Raw genomic sequence first — 23,870 nt, forward strand, 5'->3', positions numbered from 1 at the left:
AAGTGTACCTAAAAATAAAATTGGAAATAGAAAGATTAGTTTCAGTTTTAGGGGTTATTCATATTTGTAAACTCACGTTCAATTAAAAGGGCAGACTTGGTGAGCAGACATTAACAATCCCTGACTGAGATCATACATGCCTAAAGCATGTTATCAAATTATTATTACTAAAGAAAAATCCAAATTTTGCTTCTGATTCTCTGGTATTTATAGTCACTATCTCTGGATAGTTGTATATTATTTTAAACCCTAATACTCCTCTGACCTGAGCTGCTGCTGGGGCAGTGCTCAGCAATTTGTGCTCTGGAGGGAGGAAGCAGCAGCATTTCTATTTTTACTGGTACTTGTTTCAAATCACCTTAGAAATTCATAGGTTGGTGCAGTCCTACATCTTATACAAAGTAACAGACCAAGACAAAAGGTTACTAATGATTGCTATTTATTTTGTTTAGTCAATAAAAAGTGCATAGTACAAGCCCTTTATCCCAATCCAAGTACTCAGTAAAAGATTACTAGGAAACCGCAAATGGCACAGATGATTTTTTGTTTGGCATAATTCAGACATTTTAAACCACTGATTTACATTAGATACATCACATCGTCACTCTTCCTTTTTCAATAATGAACATTACAAGGCTAAGTGATCGGCAGACAATACATGAATACATATGATTTCTCATTTCAGAGTATAGTAATTGTGTTAAGCAGACTCTAAAAATACTATTGTTTTAACAAAGTTCTAAGCTAAGGTATAATTGTAAACTTTCCTCCATATCTCCCAAGTCGCTACAACTCGTGTCTCTTACTATGTGAGCTTAACACCGTTATTAGAGAAATAATTATATCCCGAAGCTTCACATCCCACTAATCTCTTCCACGCTTCTTTTCAAAATTTACCATAAGCACCTGTAACCATGATACAGTTATGTCAGCAAACCACATCACTGAAGGCCAGATTTCTGCCACCCTTACCAAAGCTGCTACTAGTACATTATCTCAGAGTAGTCCCACCACAAGCTTCAGTGCAACTACTGGATGAGTAAGGCACTACTTAACATGAATAAGAGTGGCAAAATACAGTCCTATCATTAGTTACTTTTCATTAAGAGTGGTGACCTGGAGGTTGTGTCTTGGAAAGCGTATCTGAATTTAAAAGGCATACACTTTGATTTGGGATAGTGGCCTGGCTCTTTAGTAAAACATTTCACAATAAAATATTCCAATGATTTTCTTTTACATAGAAAATTTAAAATAGCAATTTACATGAGGAAAGCATACAGGTATAAAATCACTGGGACAATTACTTAGAGGAATTTCAAGCAAAGACAATTCATTTAAATGTAAAACACAACATTACTCTGAACAGAAAGTTTGTTTGCCAAGACCGCTAGAGCTGGGAGCACACAGTGAGTTTTACAAATACATCCAGAGACATTTACATAAAGCAAGAACAATCCTCATGAGTGAGGAGCATCTGCTGTAAATCTCACTAACTTCCAGCAGGATGAGGAGTGGCTCGCTCTGGCTGAAATGAAGCCTGTTTCATTTTTATTTATTTATTTATTTTTTAAATCAATTGGAAGCCTGTTTTATGCATCCAGTAGTAAAGGATTCTGGCCAAAAATCTTGGAGAAAAGGTCAGTGTAGTAGATTATGCATATTTCCTTGTTGGTTCAACAAAATGAAGCCCTATTACTTGCTTTGTTCCAAAAAGTATTCCAAACAGAAACATACAAGGCAAAAAGCAAGCACAGTCAGACCGCTTGTCCCAGTGATACCTTTACACAGTGTTTGTGGCCTGGACACCATTAGACACAATGGGACAAACTCAGCTTCTCTGCTGCAACTCCATTGCTTTACAGGGCAGCGCACGGATGTCACTGAGAGCACCTGGCCCAATCTTCTTCATTTGTTTGATTTTTAACTCATGCTCCTGTGCTTGGGAGCACGCTATTCCACAGAAATTCAAAGGGTGATTACATCAAACTAGAGAAGCCTTTCTTCAGGCCTACACTGTACCTTTGCAAGGAGGCTTAGCTGGCCCACTGTTTACCCTGAGGAGGAAAACCCTGTGCCTGTCAACCACGCGATTGATGTGAGATTTTTGTTAGAGCCCATTAATACAAACCTTTATGCACCTGAACAGTTAGCCCCTTCAGCTCCGTAACTAAAGTCCTCATGAAATAAAGGTTTCTAGAGTAAGGCCTTGAATTCCCATCCGCCTGTTCTACTGACCTTTATGGAAAGAAGCTTCGTGCTGGTAACATAAAAATGTTCTTTACATTATTCTCATCAGTTTTTCATATTGATCAAGAAAAATATACAGTGTTGCTTTTCTGTACATCTTTAAAATGTTCTTAAATTAATGTACATAAAAAAGTCATTCCCATTTGCTACAATGGGAGATGTGCACCAGTACGTGCACAGCCACACATACACACACGTAAACACACCACACATACACACAAGTATTAGAGGGAAGAGACATGCCATATGTAATCACCTGCAATTTTGTTATTCTACTACTACAACCAGTAGATAAGGATGAAATGTTAGGAATTGCTGATAACATACAAGTGAAAAAAACTGAACATCCAGGATGCGTTGCATACCAGAAGTTGGTAACCTCTTGGTACGATTTCATCCTGCCCAATATACATTACTTCATGGCTAAAAACTTAAAATAATGATTATTAAAAGACTATACCAGGACAGAAAATTCTGCCAAGTTCTTCTCACTAGATTTCTCTTCTCATAAAGTCTATAAGTAAATAAATCTGATTTTGGAATATATATTTTTGAAAATATATTGAATAAGATGCATCATTTATTAAAGAAGATTAAATTAATTTCATTTTTGGTGGTAACATCTTTTGTGTACAGTTCCCAATATATATGTCAAGACTTTGACAGTAGCAGTTATATCACATTCACTTCTTTGCACACACACACAAACATACAGTTTAATTCTAGTGGAAAATCCGTGCTTTTGCCAACAATCCTGAAAACTATATTAGTGGTCCGAAGACCAGGCTAAAAGCTGCTCTGAACCCAGGGCAAATAGAAAATAATTTCATTTTTTCACAGCACAACTAAACTAATAGTTGCAACCATAATATAACTCTCAAAAGTATACTGGAGAAAAAAATTGGATTAATCTGAAGAAAGATCAGTAATTTTTTTCCATTATTATAGATGCACAGGGATTTTCATTTTCTTTCAACGCATATCAGAAACCACTGCAAAGAAATTAAGATCACTGTAACAAGACCGAGTGGAATGTCCACACTTACGGTAACAACCAAAAGAACCCTGCAACGCCTTATCATTATTCAAATTATAACCTACCAGGAATTGTAGTAACATACAAAGCAAAAATTAACTTAAAATTGAAGTAGCTAAAAGCAGTTCATGTAGATAACTGCTGAATTCTGCTCTATATAAATGAGAAGAGAACAGTATTGAATGGGGTTTTGGAGTAATCTGGTCACTTCGTCCATTTGGTCGTGCAAGGTTTTAGCTGCTGAACTTTTCTGATCCTGAACGCTCTAGTCCACTGGTGGGGCTGGTGGTTCTTGTCCCTAGGGGAAGGAAGGAGAAAAAGAAAAAAAGCATACACAGGATTAAGAACATGGCCTCACAGAAGAGGATTTACCAATGAAAAAAAGAACTCAGGAGACTTTTTTCATATTTTCATGCTACAGTTTTGTTTACTTACCTAAAATCTATGATACATAAAAAGCAGGAGGCAGTTCCAGCCAGAGACAGTGTCCACAGAACGTCCTTACCCACCCTCAGTCACCTATGCATACGCACCTATGCACCTTAGCTCCATCTGATGGCAGACCTCAGAGCTGGCTTTTGTGATTCTGCATTCACTTTGGTTTGACTTATTTACATTATTAATAGAGTTCCAAGAAAACGTAGAAGAAAGTACAGGAAAAACAATTTAAGGAAAAAAAAATGACTTCAACGTGATCTGTATTAAAACCAAATACATTTAAACTATTATAGTCCCTCTAAGACACTTACATGACGTGGGGTGGTGGGCTTTCCGGCTGTATTGGAATCTCTCAGATTACTAGGTCTCAGTAAGAACAAGACAAATGCAATCACAACCCAGGCCATCACTATCATGGCGAAGCTGATGGCATTGTCACCGGAGAAATTTGGTCCTGGCACTACAGACAAGGAAAACTCAAGTTATAAAACAGAGTGACAGCAGAGTTCTTTCCTCAAAATGAAAACAAAAATGCAACATAAATATCAGAAAAAAGGTAAACATTTTTCAATCCAATTTTCTAGTTAGTCCTTCCTTTTGTGCTTAAGGCAAGTAATTCTTGGTTAGTGTCACTTTTTTAAAAAAATCACATTCATCTGGTAGACCCTGAAGTTTGACCACCACGCATGAAGTCTGTGGCACAGTACGGAATTCAGCTTGATTCTCAACATTAGCATCTTCATCTCTAAACTAGCTTCCCTTTCACGCTGCCAATAAAACAAGCCATGTTCTAGTCCATAAAATTACCAGAATCAGAGATTTGTTTAGTACTATATAAGGCTGTTTTTTTCTCACTTCCTGAAAATGCACTATCTGAAACAAGAAAATCTGTCATTGATTTTAAGTGTTAACTGTTTGTTTTCAAAGGCATTTAATACAAAGCTATAATGAATAACCTTCAAAACAAGAAGAACCATTCTATTTACTACTTCAGATGAAAACTTCAACACATGGGAAAATTCCATAGGAACACTTGTATCCATCAGATTTTTCAGTTGTCTCATTGACTCATTTCGATCATCTCATTATGGAGTCAAATCTGGATGCAATATGGGCTGGAAGCTGCTATGATTTAATGTTTTTTAGATAACTTATACCCAGTAAACTGCTGAAGTCAGTCATTTCTTTGAAGGCTGATGTTGATAGCAAAGAACCATCCTCATCACTGTCATACTGGGTAGCATTGCTATCAGAGACTCTTCCGTGAAAGTGGTGTCTTGGTAACACAGATAAGACACAGCAGCGGGCCACTGTGGGGAAGCTTACAGCTAGCTATTCCACGCACAACACTGCTGTTCTGTGAATAAGACTTACAAACCAGGGCTTTTGGACTGATGCCCCTTACCAACATCATATATACTCAAAAATGTCAAATAAGAAAAAAAAATGTATTATGGAAGTTCATACTTCTCACAGTTATCTACAGAATCATTAACGTGTTTGAGCAAATGACACTGCCATATAGTTCCTGCCTTTTGAATGTCCAAAATATAGACAATTCACATCTTAAGAAGTTGCCAATGTACAGGAACTTTATTAGAAATATATACAATGAAAAGTGAGAATTCGCTTGGAGATCTGAGTCCACAAAGGGTGCTATATATGAGGAGCAGTGCAAATTGAATAAATGAGAATCTTACAGCCTTTAACTCATTAAATTCTAAACACAAAACTGACTCAGAAAACATACGTAATATGATGTATCAGTATGTCAAATCTTGGATGACCTTTGTTATATATGCAGCCCAGCAAAGCAGCATGCAATTTGGCTTGAAAAGAACAACTGCTTCACCTGGGGGCTTCCAGGCAACGTTTACAGCCACCCTGAGATCACCTTCAGCAGCACATAGGACAGCCTTAGGTACCTGCTTTGGCACGTATGCTCAGGGAGCACTGAAAATTCAGATCACTTGTTAGCTGGATTCTACACACAATGCAGGGAAACTAGGACTAGTCAGGCTGCCTTCCTAGAAGTTCTTGGATTTGTTGGTGAACCATAGTGCACTTAGGGCTTGCGGTTAAACAGGATTTAGGGTAAGCAAATGGTGGTAGGTCGGCTCATGCTACAGGTCAAGGAAGGGAGTTAAAGGAACCACAGTGGGAAACCACAGGCATTCCTACAAGGCATAAATTCTACCCAGCATGCGTCGTAATACCATTTGGATGGAGCTAAATGTGCCAAAACGTGTTCTAGACTAAGTGAGACAACAGCTGATCTAACACGGCTTGGCCCTGCGCTACCTACTCAAAGCATGCCAGATACTAAAACAGCCACAACACTGTTTATACTATTCAAGTACCACTAAAGCCACTTCTTTTACAAATGGCCATGTGTTTTAATAAGGATGAGAGAGATTTCAGAATCTGCTACTTTAATCTCTTAACACAAGGAGATGAGAATAAGCAAAGTCTCACACAGCTGGGGTAAATAACACATTTCCAAGCTTGGCATCTCAAATCAAGAGAACAAACAAGAAGCTGTTACAGCTACTGGGAGAAATAGCATGTAGAAGTCGTGAATCTTACACTACAAAGAGCTCCAGCACAGAGATCGGAAGGTAATCAGATGAGGCCAGCCTATGGATAAAGAACAGCTGAGTGAAGCTGAAACCAAGTACGATGCAATTTATGCTGGTGGCCACAAGAAAACACTCTGAGAGTTCACAAAGCAGTTTCACCTATAATTGATATTCTGAGGTAATTTTGGGATGTTTTTTGATTTCTTGAAGATTAAAGGTTATCCTTTTAATCTATTAAAGGTTACCTGGGTGATATTTTCTAATTTCTCCAGATAACTAGGAGATTGTCCTGTCCTGACCTCACAAACAAATGCTCCTGCCACCATCCATTTTGATTACAGCAAGATCTAGTAATTAATCTTCAGTGCTTGGGAGACACCAACTACTACAGAACATTGCAGTGCGTTTCCCCTTTACAACCTGTCCCACTCAGTGAAATGAAGCTTATAGTCTCTAACCTGGCTTTCCACAGAACACCAAATCCAGCACAAGGTCTTTATTTTCAGAGCATCTGGTCCCTTGGGTGCAGCATACCTACATACCCACGCAACTCTGAACGAAGCCTGGGAGCAGCTCTGCCCACGGATGTTTTTACGCCATGGCTGAATTATCTCTGTGCAGGAGAAAGTTTTATGAGGGGCTGGTTTGAGACTGTGGGATGAACTCCCATGGAAGCTAATGACTATACTGAGTCACAGCTGTTGCTCCACATAAAAGATATATATTATTTGGCTTGCTTTCTCCTACAGAAACAGAGACTAGAACAGGTAACAACAACACTAGGCCACATCAACCAGTCTTCTCTCAGAGAGAGACTGGAAGGCAAAAAAAATCTTATTTGGCAGATGTTTGCCACTTCATTTAATGTTCTACTAGAAGGCAGTCAAAGATACTAAAATGATGAGTTTGATAAAAATAATTTCTAAAGATTGCAGCTCAACCACCAGATCATGCAACTGAAATCTCAAGAATTAAAATAAGTACCCTTGTTAAATACTCCTTACATGAGATTAGTTCTCCTCTTAAAGTGCTATTTTTCATTCAAAGTGAGGTTGTACTCTAGAGAAAAGGAGGAAAGACTGCATTTATTTTACAGTAAAAAGTATAATCCATGTGGTGCTTTTTGTCTGCCCTCTCATGGTAGAAATGTCTCCTTTTGGATCTTCAGCTTTTTACTGTATAACATCAGCACGTAGAAAGGCAAAAGTATGTTCTCTGACTTGTGCCATCTTCTTTCCACAGTGCTTTTAGCCTTTCCTGTTCTGTGAAAGAAACGCAGGAAACCATATGAAGAGAGGTATCTTACAGATGAATTATCAGGAAAGAAGAAGAGCCTGTGGGACCTTCAACAGACAAGCCCTGGAAGCTGACAGACTCAAAGGCAGGGACAAGGAAACTGAAGAGAGCCAAAATGGACTCCAGCGGAGGAAAGGAGAAACGAATTACCAGAACAGGGAGGGAAGAGCTGGCAGATGTTTCATGTCATTAGGCTAGGATGCTGTGACTCCCCCAGAGGAGTACAACTCAACATGAATCACTGATACACATTAATTTTCAAATACATAAAAATTTGGAAGTAGGGTAGACAACATTTCAGACAGTCGTCTCTTGACTGTTAACATTACAAACCAGTAGAGCACTGAAAAGAGTAGTGTTGAAAATATGAATGCGGAGAATCCAGGTTGCTACATCTGGGAATTGCTAGAACACAGAGAAGAAACTCAGGCGGTGGCCCCTGATTTTCTTCCATGGGGTAGGATGACTTTGAAGGGCCATGAGCCATCAGTGCAGCCCTGTGCCAGCTGGGGATCCTCCCTGGGCTGGACGAACCACTGATGTTACAACTGGAACACACTTCAGAGAAACACTCTCCACTCTGCTACCCTACATTTGCATTAAGCAGAATTCAGAAAAGAATTATCACTTCTATTCCTCATTTTATTGGAAACTGTAAGATCCTGTAAGGTCTTCTGATGTGCTGAGCATAAAGAATCCCATAGAACATTAATGTGTCGCAAAAAACTTGCATCCTTCTTTCTCCAAGGCACCCACTGAAACAGAGGGAACAGTCATCAGCCTGATGCATGCTTTCCCACCACAGCAGATATCCTGATGGCGAACAGCCATCGAGCAGAATGCCCAAATGCTCTCTGAAGTGGTGCTCATATCCTCCTGTGGCAGGCGCACAAATCCAAAAGCACTGGCCCCAGACCTGGCAGAAAACTTTCCACAAGGCAGTCACTGCAATATAATGGTGCGAACAACCGTAAAAAAGAATATAAAGCTAGTAACACAAAAATGTCACTGAGGGAGTCTTGTACTTCAGCTGGTGCTACTGTTTTGATCTGTGTCCAAAAATCTAAAAAAGATCTGAAATCAAGGGTTGAAGAAACGAAGTGTTTACTTGGGAAGAATCAATGTAGGGCGTTTCTGAAAACTTCCAGCTGGTATCAACAGCAAAACGCATGATGCTGCTGTGACACTGGCTGAGCCACAGCCCCGACGTTTCCCCAGACAAAACCACATACGTTTCATCAGTTATTCCACAACCCTGCAACTGAAGAATCTGTGTATGACAACACTCCCAGCTGTGCTTCCAAAAGGAAGATCAAATCCAGGGAATGAGCAAATGGGTGGGAGTAAAATGAGTTTCTTCACATTGAGGTCCTGAAATGAGGAATCAAAGGCAGCAAGTAGCACAAAATGGAGCTCTGGGACTTAGGGAAGAGGAGGTCCACCTCAAACATGAGCTCATTGTGATATAGCTCAAAAGAATGGGAATGAGGCAATGGGCAGAAGATTGGTCCAGAACTGTTTTAATCTGTCTCCGAAAATGTCTCTAGAAGCTTTTGCAGGCTCAATCTGTTTATTTTTGCCTTTGACTCCTGTGAGTCTCACATGTTGGTCCAAGTGCAGAACCACAGAAGCATCACAGAATAATCTGACAAATAGGCAGTCGCTGTCGTTGCATCAGCAGAAAAATACCTTCGCTAAATTTAAAGCAATATAATAACATAGGAGAGGATTTACTCTATCATTTTTGCTTTGGTTTTTGAAATAAACCACTGGTTTGGAACAATTGCTGCCAAACTGCTTGCATCTGCACAGACAGTTACTGCATGGATCCCTTTCAGGATGGAAAGCAATTTGCCACAAACCGCTCACATCTCCACTGTACTATGACTTGGTAGCACAAAAGCAATCCCACAAGCTTTGTGCTCATACATAACAGAACTTACTCATTTATACAGCCTTTAGCCTAAGGGACGTATAAATACTGATGATTTCCTCTCCTATATTCAAGAAAAAATAGACATAGAAGCCTAAGGTCTAGAAGACTAAAAAGGACAGGTGTGCTTAGGAGAGGAGGTTTGCTGGAGGTCTCAGATATATGGCTGGAAAGTCCATAAGGAAAAAGTAAAGCCAGCAGTGCCATTATGGCAGATGTGCTTCCCACTCTTTTAGAGCTCATAGGTTTTCCTCTTCAGCCCATCATGACAATGAATCTGGGAGCGTTTCACACCAGGAGGACACAGTGCAAATACAAGCTAGATGCCCGTCTCTAACCAGGATTTACTGGGGAGTGAAGAAGGAGGAACATGAGTGAATGAAGGCATGCACTCTCCCCAGCATCTGAGAAACCTTGACTGTGCTGCTCCCAGACCTGTAGAAGACACAAGCACCTTCTGCAGAAAGAGCATCGGCTGCTCCTACTTCCAGGAGCACTGCTCAGGTGCTCCCTGGGAGCCTTACAGTAGTCCTGATGCAGGCTAATTGAGCAAGTTTATACGCTCAATTGGTAAAGCAATATAGGAAAAACAGATCCACTTCATTTTTATTTATAAGCATTTGGCAACGTTCCCTTCAGACTATGAGCAGTGTAAACAGAGCACCTCTGGGCAAGCTCACATTACTGCATAACTTCTACACAGTCATACTTCCCTGCAGAAGCTGGTAATGTTTGATTATTCCAGTAATGCTCATTGTTTGGGAGGTTTTTTTTTGATGTGTTTCACAGCAAATTTCAAGGAAGTGTACACATCAGTACTCTGCTTCATTAACTATACAGCCACCGAGTCAAACAGAAAGACAGTCACGGTGTATGTTGGCTTACCAGCCAGAGCTGCCAGAGCTGAATAGCCAGGCTTTACTGGTAAGGCTGCCATGACAGTAAGGGGGAAAAATAACACCCCTCTCCAGATTCTCTCTTTAAGGTGAAAATTAAACTTGAAGCTTACTCGGAGGTCAGTGGTAAGATTCAATAGTGCTTGGTGCCTGTTCAATGCTTGTGCTGATGTACTGGTACCTCCAGCTCGCTCACCACCACCCCTCCCATACAATGCTTCAAATGTATAAACCTTAATCTGAATCACAGATTCTCAGAAATTACCTCCCCCACATGATTTCAGTACTGTAGTATTTGATTTCCTTTAATATGTTCCTATAACAGGAGACCAACTGCTGTATTTCAAGGACCAGTCAGACTGCATTTCAATTACGACTGTTTATTTCACTTCCATGCACTTGATCTCAATAGTTACTCACATTCCTGAAGGCATTCTGTGTCTGTGCAGTACGACTGTGATTGTCTCAGCTGGAACAGAAGAAAAGAAAGGCAATGAGTTAGCAATGACTTAGCAATGAGACTCAGGCAGCTTGTACTGAAATCATGATGCGGTATATTATCAGAGCACAAGTTCAAGGGAAGGGAAATTGTAACCCATCTTTTACTGCATCACGTGGCGTACAGTACATGAAGAATCCCAGGCATTGAGGTAGTTTCTGAACACTATTTACATAATAATTTAAAATCACCTGACTAAAGTGTTATTGCTTCCACATGGATTGCAGCCACTGAATGCCTTTTAAAATTCAAGTTAAAAATCTATAGCAATATAGATTCTGATATGCTCTCCACCCACACACACATTTGGGGTTTGAAATAGATACGTGTTACTACTATTATCTGAATCAAGCACCATTGAAATACTCTGTGATCACCTAACAATAAATGATCAGGCATGCATAGAGATGCAAAATTAAAGTTTCACATTTAAACATATCAATTACTAATTTTTCCACCTAAGATCTTTCAAAACAAGATTTTGATTTGTATTTTACTGTTTTTCCTGCTTACCGATGGGTAAAAATTAAAACACTTTTACCATGCACAGCTGTAATGATCATTTGCATTTACAGACTACGTAAGCTTGGTAACTGCAAGAAAAGTCAACACCGGACAACCTGTCTATGAGTATAACTATTTTACACATGACAGAGTCAATACAGACAAATATCCCATTCTTCATCAGGAGAGGATTTAATATGCTGTATTATGGAAATAGGTTCTACTCCCTCCTTAGGTAAACTACACTGATGAATAATAAAAGTTGTAAAATTATAGAATTGCTGTGATGCCTTGGTTAGAACTGAGATTTGCTTTATGACAGGTTTTATGTCACAGTAATGCCACAAAATCCCAATACTCTTTGTCACAACAGGCTAATCCATTTATTATCAGTGTAAATACACAAATGCAAAATAGAAAAGATGTTATTTATGAAAGAAACATGAGAATAATTTCTACAAACAAAAATTTCCCTGTTAATGACATGAATGATATGCTTATTTGTCATATGTAGTCATAATATTATACAAAGCACACCAAGGAAACAGCTGGGCAACTGCATGAGGAAGACACTTGGAAAACTTTAAACTCCTTTAATCATAATTAACTTCAATGACAGGCATATTTGAGAAAGAAAAAAATGAGATTAGAGATTAATCACATTCATTTTTTGATTAATATATTAAGATCTGCTAGTAAACTTACTGAGACTACCAAGAAGTTCCTTAGGAAGTACTGGGAAGGCTGGGTTTCATCTTTCGGTTATTTCTATAGTTAAAAACAACAGCAGGGAAAATTCAAGCAGAAGTCTTCAACTTACCTTATAAAAAAATGTTATCCAAGTACGCATACGTTTTAGCCTTCTTACATAAAAGTAAAATCTCATTTTATTTTCAACCTTTGGAAGTCTTTCTCAAAGGGGAGATTTTACAAAGCAGATAGTACCAATTTCTACTGTCTGACACTGAGGGATTCCTGAACTGAGAAGACTGGATGTTGCCATGCCCATGTTTTATGGAGATCAGCAACATAATCTTCTTCTGCTCTTATACGGGTTTAATCTTGAAAGGGGCTTAATTTATAATCCCTAATCTGTAAAATGCAGTTTGCAGGTATTCTTCAACACAGAATAATGCTCAGAATTAAAACAGGTAATAGCTATAGGATCAGAAACATAATACAAATCAACAATCGTACAACATCTACCTGTCCCTCCCCGGTCCCCAGGATGGCTAATACTCGGGTAGCCTTGTCTCACTTGCCCAGATAGGCAACACTGCCTTGGGGCTCTCCAGCCACAATGTTATTTACTCCCTTTCTAAGCGTTACACCCTGTCCAAACACAACCTCTTGAAACCATGCCATTAATGTTTCAAAAAAAGCCACCTCAAAAACGGTGCGTGTGCTTTTTAACGCTGTTAACAACCCCATTCCTTCAGCTGCCTACCCGACAGGCCCCCACTGCTACCACAGAAAAAGGACGGAGGGCCAGCTTTGACTGGCACGAGTACGTTAACCACCAGAGAAGCTTACTCCACGAGAGCGGGAAGACATTCTGCCTACAGCTACGCCTTTCTTCAGGAGTGGTCTCAGGGGCACTCGAAGCACGGTGTGGTCATGGCCACGTGGGCGTCTTGGCCACTTCTGCCTGAAAAGGCATAGGCTGCCTGGAAATGCCTGCTGATGTAGGAATAACATGATTAAGACACCAGAAGTATTAAAGCCCTGAGATTTTGTGTGCCCAGAGGGTGCTCATAGGCTCCTTGTCCATAAGGCACAGAGTTTTACCCCCTGGGCACCCTTGGTGACTTCTCAACAGATGGGACCCTAGGCTCCAAGACCCTAGAACAACGAGCGCTACTGGCAACACCAATGACATAAATATTTCAGTAACTGAACAGTCTTAAGAGAAATACCATTAGGAATTGCTCTACAGATCTCTGCTGAAAAAAAAGAATTGCTCTTATACTAAATAATATCCTGCCAATATGAAAAAAGTCTGCTTATGTATGGAGGAACAATGTACAGAGGAACCTTTACAAAGCAGTCATCTGCACTTTCCTAATGGGACTGGGCTTTCCAAAGGACTGGAGCAATATTCCATTTTTTCTATGGCAATTGAGAAACTAACTGCACAAGGTAGGTTTAGAAACCCCAATTTATTATGTGAAATAGTTACATGAGGAGATATGAAAAAAGTGCATTTTTTATAATTCATATAAAACTCCTCTAAATTGAAAACAATACATAGTCATATATCATGCAGATTTAAAAGTCCCAGCTAAAAAAATTACACTGCATTGCCTCTGCTCCTTCATATCCAGCAGTAAAATATTTCTTAGAAAGCTAACTCTTCCAGTTAATTCCAAAATTTCTTACAAAACCCACTTGTGCTGGAGAAGATAGCACAGGAACACTACCCATAGAGTAGGTAGTCAGGCTTTCAGAAGCCATAGATGACAAGGTAAAAACACACTCAAGCATCTCCTCATGCTCTCTTCCCCTCCTGAGTACAAGCACGTGTAAAACCTCACTGTCCTACTAGCACAAGCTGTAGGAGGGCTCCTTATACCAGCAAACACATTTGTCTTTTACATCTCAATGACTGGCCGTGTGTTGCTCTCCTGGGACGAAACACGACAGATGCCTGCAAAGGAGCAGCAGTAAAAAACAGGCTTTTCTCAATTCACTCAGGTGAAGTAGGTCATAACTCTGTAACCCAGTACAAATCTGATCCTTTACGGTCACTAAATTAGTCAAAAGATGAGAACAGATTCTGGCACGTGCATGAAAAGCTTACGTAAGGTGAATGGTTGGGAAAGGTAATACCTTTTGCTGAAACACGACTGCTCCTTTGCCTACCAATTAGCTCTCCTTCCTGTTAACTGCACCCTTAAGGGACAGAAAAAAACTCAAATGCAAGACAATTCAATTGTCAGATAATTGAAAAAAGAGCAATTATCAGGGACTAGAAATAAGCCATCTTTTGTACTCAGGTTTGCAATTCTGATGTGGAGGGGGAGTTTGGATGAAAGTTTGTGCAATAACAGTAAAAAGCAGAAGGAGACTTTCCTTCTTCCCAAGAAAACCCACAAAAAGACTTTTCAAATACGCCTCACTTTTACAGGTAAGCAGTTGCTCAGACAATTTTAATGGTGATACTTGATTGTAAGATGCTCACAGGACCGCTAGAGCTGGGAACACTTTGGAGTCAATAAGAACAACCTGAGCAGAGAAGTGGTTCTTAGGATATGTTAACTCTTATGTACTCAAAGGCATCAAGCATTACTGATGGTGGGTTTGGTCTTATTCACATTTCAGAGACCCTAGTGCTTTCAAAAATGTGAATTTAGTGAATGACAGATAGCTGATTGCCTGGCCTGATAGCCACTGAAGTCAGTAACAGCCTTTTCGTATTTTTCAGTATATTTGGGATCAGGCCCTTAATAAGAACACAGAAATCAGGTGAGTGAAACATCAGGGCTTACTCAACAAAAGAAGAAAGAGTGACAAATGTTACAAAACTAAACACTTATAGAAAATATTATTTTTTTCCATTTAAATGAATAGTTTTATATCTGAATTTTAAACATTCTCTGTGCAGTTTGTCATCCAAATACAGTAAATGTCTTGGTGCATGTGAGCCAAAAATGAACTAATTTATTGCTTATTATCCAAAATGAAGTAAGCACAAAGTGTAAACAGAATAAAAACTGAAAAGGCTCCATATTTTTTAGTTTCAGCGCAGTGCAGGCTTGCAGGCAATATAAGTAAAAATACTAATTACAAACGTATGCACATTATCTAAAATACAGCTGTGAACTTCAATTCCTTCAAAGTACATTTAAAGGGTTGAACAGTTTACAATAATTTAAATTAATAATCCACACACCACAAGAACTCTTGGTCAATATGAGTATCTGGTTTATACAAAGCCCCTCATAAGATAGGTCTTGGAACTAGGAGGCACCAGTGGCTGAATAACAGCAAATCAGTGTCCACTTACTGATAGATCTTGAATGTAAACCTGACAAAATGTCATGAAAAAAAAAAAGAAACTGAGATGCTTTCGTTGGTAAGAAAGAAAAGGGCCTTTCCTCATTCTTTCCCCTTGACACTCATATTTTGCATTGCAAAAATAAAACCAACCAAAAAAAACACATTCAAAATGGCTCCCCATTCAAATTTGAAATAGCTTTTCCCTTTTTTTTCTCCCAAAGACAGCTTGTAGCCTCAGATTACACTAACACAGCCATGTTTAGATACTGATCCTTTGACAATGTATATAAAGTATGGCTTCAACCTATTGTGGGTCAACAGCACCTACCCACCAAGCACACCCGAAACCCGACTGGCTCTTGCTGCTCCTCCTGCCATGCTCTGACAAGAGTCTACAATGGTTTTTTCAATGAGAGCCACCTCTTTTTGCAGTCCCCAGCTGCGACCAAATCATGCACAGTCACAGAAAAGGGGGCCAACTAACAGCTTCTGGAAATGTACGTGAAGTCAGTGTATGAAGCAGTCTCTGTTTTCCCATGCAGACCCAATACGTGAGCAGACAAACATGCCGCTGTGTGGTGCAATCAGGGCGTGAACTTCTCCTGCATGCTAGCTGCTCCACAAAATCCAAGTGAAATAGTGAGCCCAGTGAACCTCCTTCCTCGAGCCAAACAGAGAACTTGTTTTTCCCACACAGTGACCTCAGCTCCTGCGATCATTTCAGTCTTCCCATGAAAAATTTCAGCTACTTTGCATTTCCCACTCATCACAGACAGCTACTGTGGAGGACTCAAGACATCTGCCTACCTTCACAGTGACTTCTTGTGCCACACAACTCCCTTACTTCCTCTTCAGATGAGCTTTCAGAATTTGCTACCCCAGAGCCTCTGGGGACTGGTCTTGCAATCTCTGCTCAGACAAACTGTTTTTCATTAAAGTTGACAGCAAAAGATTATGAGTTCCTATCCAGCATGAATTGGAAGGGGAAAACTTTTTAAGGGTTAAGTATATAACTAGGGTTAAAAAAGGAGAAAAAAAAATACAGTGCTTGCCTAATATCAGGAAGATACCGAGGATCACACAGCTCACGAATGTGTCATTTTCCAGAAGAAACAATGACATAATCCCTGTCCAAAAGCACTTTCAAACTCTTGAAACAGTGTTATAAAGAGGAATGAGGCTAGTGGCAGGAACTCAAAGCCATAATCAATGAAGTCTAGTCATCTGTCAATGGCAGATGAGCTGAAAATGAATTGTTTATGTAGGGATCATTAAAAGAATCGCCTTTTAGAGTAACTTTTGAGACAGTTCAAATCAGAAAGAAGTCCCCAGAAAAGACATGACTGAAAAATTAGCAAGTTCACGAGCCAGGTCAGGAAAAGACTTCCATACGAAAGATTGTTGTGGAATAAAGCTCAGAGAAATGTGTGAAAGAAACAGGCAAATTAGGTACCAAGATAAGAGAGCAGAGACAGATAAGGGTGGCAAGGAAAAGAAAAGGATAGATAAGTATGGAAGCAAGGACAAATAACTAACTTCATATGGTCATTTATCCCCTGAATAAAAGTAAATTTAAAATGGAACCATAAGGACTGTTGATAGCAGATTTTGTGCGATAACAAGGGCAAAATATCCCTTGTGACAATACTTTTTTGCAATTCAGACTGGTTGTAAGCTCTGCCTTTTCTCCCCAGCTATGGCAGAAGATGACAGCCCTACGGCGTACTTCTGATTGCATTCGGATGCTTCTGGGTAATGAAATCACTGTTTAAACTTTGTTGGCAGCCACATCTGTTCTGTCCAAAGTATATAAATGATTTAGTAAACAACATGATAGATAAATTGCTGTGGTATGATAGGACAGTCCTGAATACAAGGCAGGTTGCAAATTGAATTGTAGCATTATCTGCAGAGTTCAGACTTAAAGATGCAAAAAAATGACACCTACACGCATTATTCTGCTACAAGCTAGCCAAGAGAAATAAGAGGGAAAAAAAAAGGAGAAAAGAAGGGCATACTGATAGTATTAAATTGTCTCCTAAACCACATTAGCTTCTCTTAGAGGAACAAGCAAGGAAAAAGTGAACACTGCCCTCCCCACTCCCACTCCCCATTTTCTATGAGCAAGTGCAGAATTAAGATAAAATAAATGCTTGCTCGTACCAGGGCAGAACATCAGTCTGCTACAGAAACATGGAGTTTGGTCCTGTGAGGTGACAAATAATTTTCTCTCCCACAGCAAAAGGGTGAGAAGGATGTCTGGTACCTTTCAGAACAGTATTCCCAGGTTACAAGCCAAGTCTCGAGACCCAGAACCACCAACCACTTATGACAGAGGGAGAACATTACACCAACTTTCATAGTGAAAAAATAAAATTTCACGGCGGAAGATGCAGCAGGTAAGTATGAGTGACCGCTGTACGACCAGGAGCACTGATTTGCCAAGAACTCATTCCTCTCTTCATTTTCTCTTTCTCCTTGGTGTCACACAGACCTGCCTTTTCAATTCTTCCCTTATTTTCCCTCAATTGTGTAACTTTTATTGGTACTGGCCTTGAGGACCTGGGATATGTTTGACATCCTACTCTAGGTGAATGTGAAGCAGAATGAATTAGCAGAGGGTCAGGCAAAAGAGGATGAAGCAATGTGAATGTCTGGATCAGCATAAGGAGGTCACAGTGCCTCTGACTACATGAAATACTAGACAACAAATGGATAAGGTAGAAATAACCGAACAATATCACTACAGAAACCTTTGAAAACATTCATGAACAACATAAACAGATCTCCCAAGAGGTTACTAACAAACTTGCATCTGAAATACAAACACAGAATACATGTTTGTTTTTTGACCAGCTGAGTATCTTCTGCTAAATGATGCATGCTAGCAGAAGAAAAGTGTGCTCCCATGTAGACAGCCTTGAGGACAAAGGCTTAGAACTAGGAGTTCTACCAGTGTGCGGTGTTGATTACATCCACATGTGGTCTGAGAGACAAAGCACCATTTTCTCCTTGTTCCTCAAACGAGATGGCTGTAACACAGCTCTGATCATCACAGCCATCCATAACGCAGGTTCTGTCTAGGAACTACCGCTGGATTATCAAGCGGCCAGAATTCTCAATGCCTATTCTTCCGCACTGCTCGCAATACTGTTAGACTACACAAGCTTCATTTTGAGACAGTCATGAGGGGTGACTAAGACATTATATTTTTATAAATACATATATATAAGTGTGATATACGTATATATAGATATATTTATATTTAAATATAACTTTTTAAATACAATGGTTATATATATATTTACTACTATATTGTTTTTATTTATTCCTTTTTTTATATGTATGCATGTATTTGTGTGTATACACACACACAAGTTAAAAAACTGCAGCTTCCATCATGCTACAAAACTCAGTAATGGGAAATGCAAAGAATGCCAGGCACCTTCAGCAGTTCTGAAACCTAACCCCTTATAGGCAAAAATGGTCTCCATGGGACTTAGACCTAGAGTGGACAACATTTTTCATGTTTGTTTTTTTTTTAAACACTCACCTGTCTAGAAAAATAGCCTTCATTTGTACTGCTTGATCTAGAATTAGTTTTTAGTTTACAGGCCATTAGCAGTGCATAATTTTTGTGATATAGTTTTGGGACCTTAAGTTGTGCAGAGCCAGCATCATGAGCACCCAGTGAAATCAGTGGAGCAAAGGGTGCTCAGGACCAGCTAGTATCCTGCCACTCTCCTCCTGTGTTTTATTCTTTTGGCACAGTGCCTTAGGAGGTACATCAGGTCTCTCCTGCATCTCAGAAGGATGGTAACTTCTTCTTCATCCTAATGAACAACCTAACGTTCAGCTCTTGGGAAGGGTCCTTTCTGAATCAGCCTGGACTCCAAGAAACTGGGAACAGAAGGCATGGGTCTGGAAGAAAAGGGGTCAGTGAGAACAAAATGTGACTTCCTTAGCCAAGCAGCCAGGGAGCAGAAGGGCTACAGACTAGCAGCAGTAGCAACTGCTATTAAAAAATAACTTAGAAGGCAAATGCCATGGAACATGGGTAACAAGTCTCCAGGGCAACCTCCATATTTAGGTCACCTTAAATCACCACATATTCATTCAGTGTAGTTCTGCTCTGCTTTCAGTAGAAAGCCACATCAGTAGGGTAACTCATTTTTGCTGGATGCCTGAAGGACTATTTAAGTCGGGCTTAGCTGTGCTGACATCCTGAGAACTTTTCAACCATTTGCAGCAAACAACGCAGATCTATTTTAGTCATGTGTTTATTCTGTGCTGTTTGCACTAGGTCTCGCTCAGCCAAGACTCATGGCTATGCTGGATACTATTTCAGACTATGCCCGTTTATAACAACAAGACTCTACAGTGACCTGGCCAAGAGAATTATGTGGAAATCTGGTTCACAGAAGAGTTTTGAACCATTTTTTTCTTTGGAAATAGCTTGAAAATTTGCATCTTTTTGCTATAAAAATCAAATGGCACCTCAAAATACAAGACAAATTAAAAAATGATTTGCTTTATATTCCCCAGAGTTTTTGAAACATTCAAGCCTTCTGGTATAGTAACATAACTAGACATGGGCCATTACTTTGCAATTAGCTACAGAAGAGCATAGCACAAGGTTGTAATTCCCAAAGAGGTCTGTAAGGCCATCAAATCTCCGCAGCAGAACTGTTGGCTGTTCATCAGAACGGGTCCTTTTATATTACAGAATTAGAAATGCTTTGGGGAAAGAACATATTGCTCGTTTTTGTAGAACCCAGTATGAAGGAAATCTAAAGTCACAGTTTCAGTAAAGCAAATAATGCTGTATCAGAGAAAAACTAAAGGACCTTTACACCATACAAAATTAGGTGCCGCTGGCTCACTTCGACATTTCTGGCCACTTTAAGTAGTCATATACAGGTGTCAGGCTTCATGAAAGATGTTCTCTGCATGATTATTCCTGCCACCTCGGGCTTTCACAGTCTAGTTTTCACACTTGGATCATGGATCACATGTTTACTCAAATAGCATGGAAGTCTAGAGGAACTATATAGTGTGATCAGATTTTTATTTTGCAAGAGAAACGAAGAAAAGGGAAATACAAAGATTTAAATATAACATCATTCTCATCCAGAGATTTGCTATCCTCTGCCACAACTAAGACAGGAATAATTTTCTCTGGATACCACAGAATATCCTTCACTGAAAATCTTTTAAACAACTGGTCCATTGTCTGTCAAGTGTCCTCCCCATTAAAGTCCTTGATTTTGTTTGTTGTTCTTCATTCTTGAACTTTGGCTCTTCTTGTCAAAATAGGTTTTGTAGGTGGAAGAGACTGAACAGGAGATAAAGTCATACGAACTAACAGGTCTGTCATTGTCTCCTAACAACGCTTGTGTATTTGCAGAGGATGGAAAATCTGATGATATTTTTCTTCTATGCTTACTTCCTTTTATGGAAGTTCCCAATTATCTGTTATATCCATAGTGTAAATAGTGAGCCCAATATACAATAGTCAAATTGTTATACAACAACTCCAAATCATAACAGATGGCGTCATGGGTATTACATACTGGAAATAATATTTATGAAGTCACAGCCAAGGATTTTTGATTTCTGCTGTTTGCTAGGAATACTTGGAAATCATAATATTTGCTTATTATTTATGGTGGCCATGCTACAGAAGTTTACTATGTGCAAAACACCAATGAGAAACCTGAAAAATCCACTTCAGGAAAAACGATAGAACATTTAACAAAAGGTAAATCAATGCCACTTATGCACATGTACGTAAGTTATAAGAACTGCGGGCATGAACAGCATCTTCCAGGCAGCCTAATAAGTAGCAAAAAAATCTTTTAAAATGTCACGTGCATTAGAGATATAAAATCCATTGTCTATAAAACCATCACGGTATTATGAATTAAGAAGAAAAGGAAACAAAACAGAACCTGGCTTAGTCAAGTAAAATGAGAGACAGAAAAATAATCAAGTCACGTAGCTTAGTAAAAGTTAGTCTTAAAAAAAGACAGCTTACTTGTTCATAATTTTCTGTGGTGTTGCTAATAGCAGAGAAGAAGAGTTTAAATGACAACAACAAAACCTTTTAATTTTATAAGCATTAATTGTAATGACAAGATGAACCGAACATTTCAAGTAGAGATTTAAACTATGTGCTATCTATACAAAAAAAATCCACAAGTTACTGTACTTGGAATACCAAATGCATTTTATAAGAATTTCAAGGTAAATACACCAATTAGCTTAGAAATTTAAAGTCACACTTTGGAAATTAAAATGAGAACTTCAGGTTGTAAACAGAGCTTTTGACCTCCTGCTGTCCTTGGCATAACATCATCACTGAAATTTTCCATACAGTTAACTGTAATGGAAATCCTGTGTATTTGAATACGTAGCTTTTAACTCTACATGTAACAGCCATACTTAATACATCACAACTTCTTCATCAGCAGAAACCTTAATTCTTATCAGTGTTGTTCTATACAGGTATAAACAGATCAGTATGTAAGAATGACTTTAACCTAAATGCAAGCTATTGAAGTCTTTACATCAATCATGTTAATATTTGCACAATGTCATTACTGAAGGATTCTAAAACTGTATTTCCACATTTGAGCACCTCTCATAACTACACTGCTATTCTGATAAATTTGATCTTAAAATTGAACTTCTAGGTTTACAGGGCTTGGTCTAGAGAAAATTACAACCCACTTGTTGAGTCCAGACAAGTACTCCTAACTATAATACTGTTCCAATGTGCTCTTGTTTGTTTTATATCTATCAAGAAGAATCAACAATTTATTATGTAGTTGTAGGGAATCATACTGCATATACAACATGTCTGGATTTCCTCTCCTCCGTTATGAAAAACTGCAGATTGCCTACCTTTCCTGTATCCCAATGATTTTGGAATACAGGTTTTGAGGAACCAACTTTCAGAAGTAATTGGCATCCAGTCTCCAGTGAGACTTGTGGAGTTCAGCAACCTTGGAAAATGTCCAAGGGTTCCTTTTAAAACAAATAGTAAAATTCCTGTTTGCTCATGCTGTGTACAATTGAATGACAAAACAGAAGTTAGAAAGCAAACTCTTCCCAAACAATAAAAGCTACCTACATAATAATGGAGAGTTAGCAAGTCTGCTAAATCATGCAACAGGTCACTTGAGGATGATTTTCTGGCCACTGACAGAGTTTTGAGACTTTGCCTTTCTAGATTCCACTGAACTATCCCAGCTCGTGATTTGCTCTTATAAATATTTAGCAACAGCTGGTTTCCCTTTTACAAGGGATGAAATCTGGCATTTCCCATTACTCCTCACAGTTTCAAATGTTGATTCATACCATCTTTTTGGAAGCTGAACATTGAGCAATAAACTCTATTCCTGCAGCTACACAGAACGCTATAAAATTGGCCTTGGTGACCACCCCACTGAGGATGACAGCTGTGATTTGCTCCATTCACATTCACAGCACAGGAACCAGTGTGCCTCCACATCATCCATTTGCACCCGTCTTATGGTGCTGCCCAGGAACAATGTCTCACACACCTTTGTGGCACGTGTAACTCTGGACACAACACACCTCTACCTAGACCCCTCCAGCCACAGCAAAAGAGCACTAGCAGACTTGTGCCATTGTTTATCGGTATCTTCCAGCAAAAAATGAAAAGGTGAGAAACGCAGAACCGGCATCAAAAGTCTGGACCATACTGCTTCAGGCTTGCATCTGACGAGCCTCAGAGGAAAAAGCAGCAAACATGCATCCTCCTTCCTCCCTCCCAACTTCATGAAGCTTGGTCCTGGGGCTTCCTCTGCCACCTTAGCATGTATCATGGCACGTATCCATAAGACAAAAATCCTTCTTGGGACAAACTGTTGCCTTTCAGTAATGAAATATGAAAGCAAGCCAGCCTCTAATGACTTGTGAGACTCAGGCAAGAACTGGCTGCACCGTACTTGGAAGCTACCAAAGGGAAATGATATCAGGCCCATACAGAACATGGAATTGGCTATACAGACGTGCTCTATTTGTCTGGTGCCATTTCGGGCTTTAGTGCAACTGGCCACTAGATTTGGATGGTTGGCAACCTCAGCTTTGATGCATAGCACAAGGGTTTCCACGAGCCAAATGCTTGTTGTTTCCTCTTGCCCTTGTGGGGGGATCGTTTTGCCTTCTGCTGCAGCTAGTGATGTAGCCCTCCCACTGACAGAGCCTGTTTTTTTGGTTGTTTTTGTTTGTTTGTTTTCAGCACTGCTTTGGCTCCCAATGTGGCCTATATTTGTTTTTAAGCCATTCTTGGTGTGTGGGCCAAGGGGCACAAGGTGAGAAGATGATGGCATGGATTCCACAGTGCTGCATTATGGAGATCCATGGTGAACACTGCTTGCTCTGAGCACAGTAATTCTGAAAAATGGGGTCACCT

At 39.5% G+C, this 23,870-nt stretch overlaps 1 protein-coding gene across 3 annotated transcripts in view; it reads right to left on the reverse strand.

Annotated features, from left to right (window-relative positions):
• Window positions 1–422: 422 nt before the first annotated feature.
• SMIM14 (small integral membrane protein 14) overlaps window positions 423–23,870 on the reverse strand; it is a 53,127-nt gene continuing 29,679 nt past the window's right edge. For all 3 annotated transcript variants that reach the window (XM_066995764.1, XM_048072853.2, XM_048072852.2), the window contains 3 exons: window positions 10,846–10,894; window positions 4,033–4,181; window positions 423–3,581 (listed from right to left, as the gene is read on the reverse strand). In XM_066995764.1, coding sequence (XP_066851865.1) covers window positions 3,549–3,581; window positions 4,033–4,181; window positions 10,846–10,894 — 231 coding nt within the window. In that variant the 3' untranslated portion in view covers window positions 423–3,548. The remainder of the gene's footprint in view (window positions 3,582–4,032; window positions 4,182–10,845; window positions 10,895–23,870) is intronic.

Source organism: Anser cygnoides, chromosome 4, assembly GCF_040182565.1.
Source record: "Anser cygnoides isolate HZ-2024a breed goose chromosome 4, Taihu_goose_T2T_genome, whole genome shotgun sequence".
NCBI classification, from domain to species: domain Eukaryota; kingdom Metazoa; phylum Chordata; class Aves; order Anseriformes; family Anatidae; genus Anser; species Anser cygnoides.